The 3,872-nt window shown below is 31.7% G+C and overlaps 1 protein-coding gene across 2 annotated transcripts in view; it reads left to right on the top strand.

Moving 5' to 3' along the window:
* LOC110020365 (vacuolar protein sorting-associated protein 8 homolog) overlaps positions 1-3,872 on the top strand; it is a 39,060-nt gene that overhangs the window by 26,074 nt on the left and 9,114 nt on the right. For both annotated transcript variants that reach the window (XM_020718441.1, XM_020718443.1), the window contains exons 14-15: positions 2,732-3,019; positions 3,109-3,218. In XM_020718441.1, the coding sequence (XP_020574100.1) occupies positions 2,732-3,019; positions 3,109-3,218 (398 nt within the window). The remainder of the gene's footprint in view (positions 1-2,731; positions 3,020-3,108; positions 3,219-3,872) is intronic.

Below are 3,872 nucleotides of genomic sequence, written 5' to 3'. Positions count from 1 at the left end.
CTCTAAGTGTAAAGCCACTCATCCATAATGATGCCTAGGACTTATCCATTCTAATCTCGGCAACACTTAGTTTTATGCTTCTCTTTTAAAGGCCAACATTTCAAATTCAATTAAAAAAAAATCTAAAATCTACATTTTACGACCTTATTTTTATTGAGTTCTTTTGCAGTTGATAAAATGGAGTGGTCGAAAGAGGTGAAGGAAGATGGCTTTTGATGCAGTGATACGATAAAATTATAAAAAAAAAGTTGAAACCTTAAGAGGTACGATTGCACAATATAAACTGGATTTGTGAAGGGAAGATTGCAGAGATGTCGTTTTGGTTTTATATCTCATTTTTATTGCAAACAACCTTATGAAATTATGGATCTTTGATTTAGGTTTGTGTTTCTATTCTTACTCAAAAAAGTTGGGCATTGTTTGATTTGACTTTATTAATGTCAATATCAAATTATTTTTTGATCATATTCAATGACGCAAAGATGATACATCGCTTTTTGCTTTCAGTAACAAGATCCATGACACTGGTTGAAAAACTGATATATGCTACAAACCACTAAATCTCAAATAAGTTTGGAGGTTGGCCCTCAGATGTCATATTGATAGTAAATGAACTTTGCGTTTTTTGTGTCACTGTTGAAAATGGGTTCATTTGTGTTTTGCTAACTTGTTTACATCACATTCACATTTCTCAATATTAATTTCTTTTGAATAATTAAAAAATATAAGACTAATAAAGAATGTATGACCAAACTGCAGTTGTTGATAATCATGGCCCCCTTCTCCCTTCCGTTTGAATCATGGCTATGGCTTCATTTAGTGAAAGTAAATTCTCTTTTTTGAAAATTTGTATTATTAGAACATCAAACTTAGCATTTATTCCAACATGAAAATTGTAAGTCGACTTAATTCAACAAACTTTTTAGGGAGAATTGCTTCTCTTTTGTGTTTCATTTGGATGCATTGATGATGGTTTTTCCATTGCCTAATGCCTTGCAATATATTGGAATATTTTGTGATAAATCATCTTCAATGCTTTTTGGATGAGATCTTAGTGTTGATCTCATATATTTTGGCCGCATCATGGAATTTTGATTTCTCTTGATTTATCATATTCTATATTATCTTTGTTGAATGAAGGAACGTGCGGGTATTACTTATTTTAGAACTGTAGAGTTCCATAGCCAGTGCAGGTATTACTTATCTTAGGACTTACTTAGCTTAGTGTTCATCCCAAGTGGTGAACGTGGAATTGCTTTGTTGAGGTCTAAAGGCAAGCAAATGAACCAACTTTTCTCCTCCTTTTAGGAAGGCGTGAACTAGTTGCGTCAAGTTTAATACAAATATCTACGTATATTCCACCCAGTTCTTATATATTCAATTATCTAACACCTGAAATTTGATATTTACATACATATCACTAAAATCTTTGACATCATGTGAAAATTATCACTATGACTAACTTTTTAATAGTAAAATACATCTTATTATGCATTGATTTTTAATAACAATGTGTTATAAATGTAAATATCAAATTTTAGGTGCTAGATATGTAAAATAATAAGAATTGTGCGGTAGGTATGTAAATTTCCCTTTTAAATAATTTTTTTATTCAGACAATATGTTGAGTGAATATTTTTCAATTCTCCTATTGATTTTATCCAAGGGAACATGAGTATTGTTATTGTACTTGGGAATAAAAATTGTGATAGTTATTGGTTGCAAAAAGAGAGAATTATAGAAAGAAGATTGCAGCTATGCAGTTCACAATTATGTCAAAATTGGGCTGAAGAAAGAGAACTGCAATAATGAAAGCTACATGATCATAGCAACACAACAATAAAGATTGTGTCTTATGGGAATAAAAAGAAAAAAAAAAGGCCTAAATCTCTTATACTATGGATGGAATTAGAAATAATTGGTTGTTCATTGCATTCCATTATTTGTGCAATATTTATCTAATCCTACAAGTGTTAATAATTGAAAATATTTAAAATAAAAATATTAATTACAGAGTAATTATTATAGTCTCATGAATTGGTCAGATGGCATCAAATGATCTTATGGTCCAGAAGATTGCAATGGAAAGAAGAAATAGGGCAAGGTGGAAAGCAAGATGGAAAATGAAATACATGCAGTATTTGCATATGTTTTTTTTTTTTAAATAAATCTTTATTGTATAATAGCTGAGCTGTTTAATCAAACAAGTAAAAACCTGTTATTATTTGCCCTTGCCTGTTCAATAATTTTCATAAGCTTTTTCCAAATCATTTTGCTGTTTGGTCCATCAATTACTTTCAAACTTAAATAGTGTTCTTTTATTAGTATGAAAATTTGATTGTGTTCTATATAAAAATGACATAAGCTTCACGGATATGCTTATTCATCTAATGCAGTTATGCGGTACCTCTCTTTTTTCTTGTATCAGTAACGTTTTAGTTATTGTTGACCATATGATTATTATTTTTTTTTTGGCATAATATTTTCTTGCTAGTTCACTTGGTATAGTTTATTACCTATATTTATATTGTAATGTATTATATTGTTGATGATATTTTTCCTTTGCTGTAATGGGACAACAAAATTAGTGTTATAAAAGGTTTCTCTCTAGCTTAATAAGAACTGATGCTAGAGTATTTTTCTTTTATTAAAGTAGATGTTTATTTTAATATAATAATGCTCCAACCACATCTTGTGCCGTATAAAATTAATCTCTTCTTTATAAGTGCAGCTTTTGTGCCAGTTCGAACGAAACTCTGTTCTTAAGTTTTTGGAGACGTTTGATAACTATAGACTGGAGCACTGTTTGAGACTCTGTCAAGAGTATGGTGTTACAGATGCGGCTGCATTTTTGCTGGAACGAGTTGGTGATGTTGGGAGTGCTTTAGTAGTCCTAATGTCTGGACTTGATGAAAAAATTGAATTACTTGTTTTTGCTGTGGTCAATAAATTCTCTGACGCTACTTCAAGAAATATGTCTGAGACAGAGCAACTTGCTGATGCCTTGAAACTTACAGAGGTTTGTAAATGACTTCTGTGCTCTGTTTTAAAGCGGTTTAAGCTTTTATCCAGGGGGTAAGAACAGCATTGCTGGTTTATGTTCTTCAGGCTTATGCAGTGCATGATGTTTTACGTGCCTCAGTTGGCTTATGCCAAAGGAACACTCAACGTTTGGATCAACAAGAATCAGAATCTCTTTGGTTTCGGTTATTTGACTCGTAAGCACAATTTTTTTGAAGCTGATTTAGGTTTGGCCGTGCAGATTGTTGAATTCATTTTTCCTTACAATTCTGTCACACGTTATTATCAAAGATGTTTTGCATTTTTTTTTTCTTTAAACTCTCTTCTCTATATTTTCCTCTAAAATTTTAGAGCAGGCATTGTTTGGAGTTAGATCTTAGAAGGAAGTTATTTGGTGTATATTAAATATGTAGAATTACTTTCAAACTTTGTGTGTGTACTAGTGAATCACCTGTACACATCCCTGCACATATTAAATTCTTAGTGTGCAACAACAAATTCTTGGCATGCATAGGCGGAGTGGTTTTACACAACAGGAATTTGATGTCTACAAGGTCGAGAGCTGATAATTTTATTTGCAATGCAAAACTTGCTTCATAATGATTTAAATTTTAATGGAGTCGAAATCAAAAATGATTTTCTTTGACTTGGGCTGGCTCGTTAATATTGGTTTGATTCTAACTCAAAATCAAGTCAAAACATGTAATAATACAAATTTTTGTGTCACATTGTCGACAGTAAAAAAGAAGAAGTTGGTTAAAGTTTGTAGGTTGCCCGTAAGAAGCTGTCGGTCGCTGGAAGTGAAGTCCCGTCGCCCGCTTCGGAAGGACGTTTTAATTTACATATATATA

The sequence above is a fragment of the Phalaenopsis equestris genome, unplaced genomic scaffold (genome assembly GCF_001263595.1).
Source record: "Phalaenopsis equestris unplaced genomic scaffold, ASM126359v1 Scaffold000094, whole genome shotgun sequence".
Taxonomy (NCBI): domain Eukaryota; kingdom Viridiplantae; phylum Streptophyta; class Magnoliopsida; order Asparagales; family Orchidaceae; genus Phalaenopsis; species Phalaenopsis equestris.
Note: the sequence above shows the minus strand (reverse complement) of the source record. Positions and strands in the feature narration are given on the sequence as shown.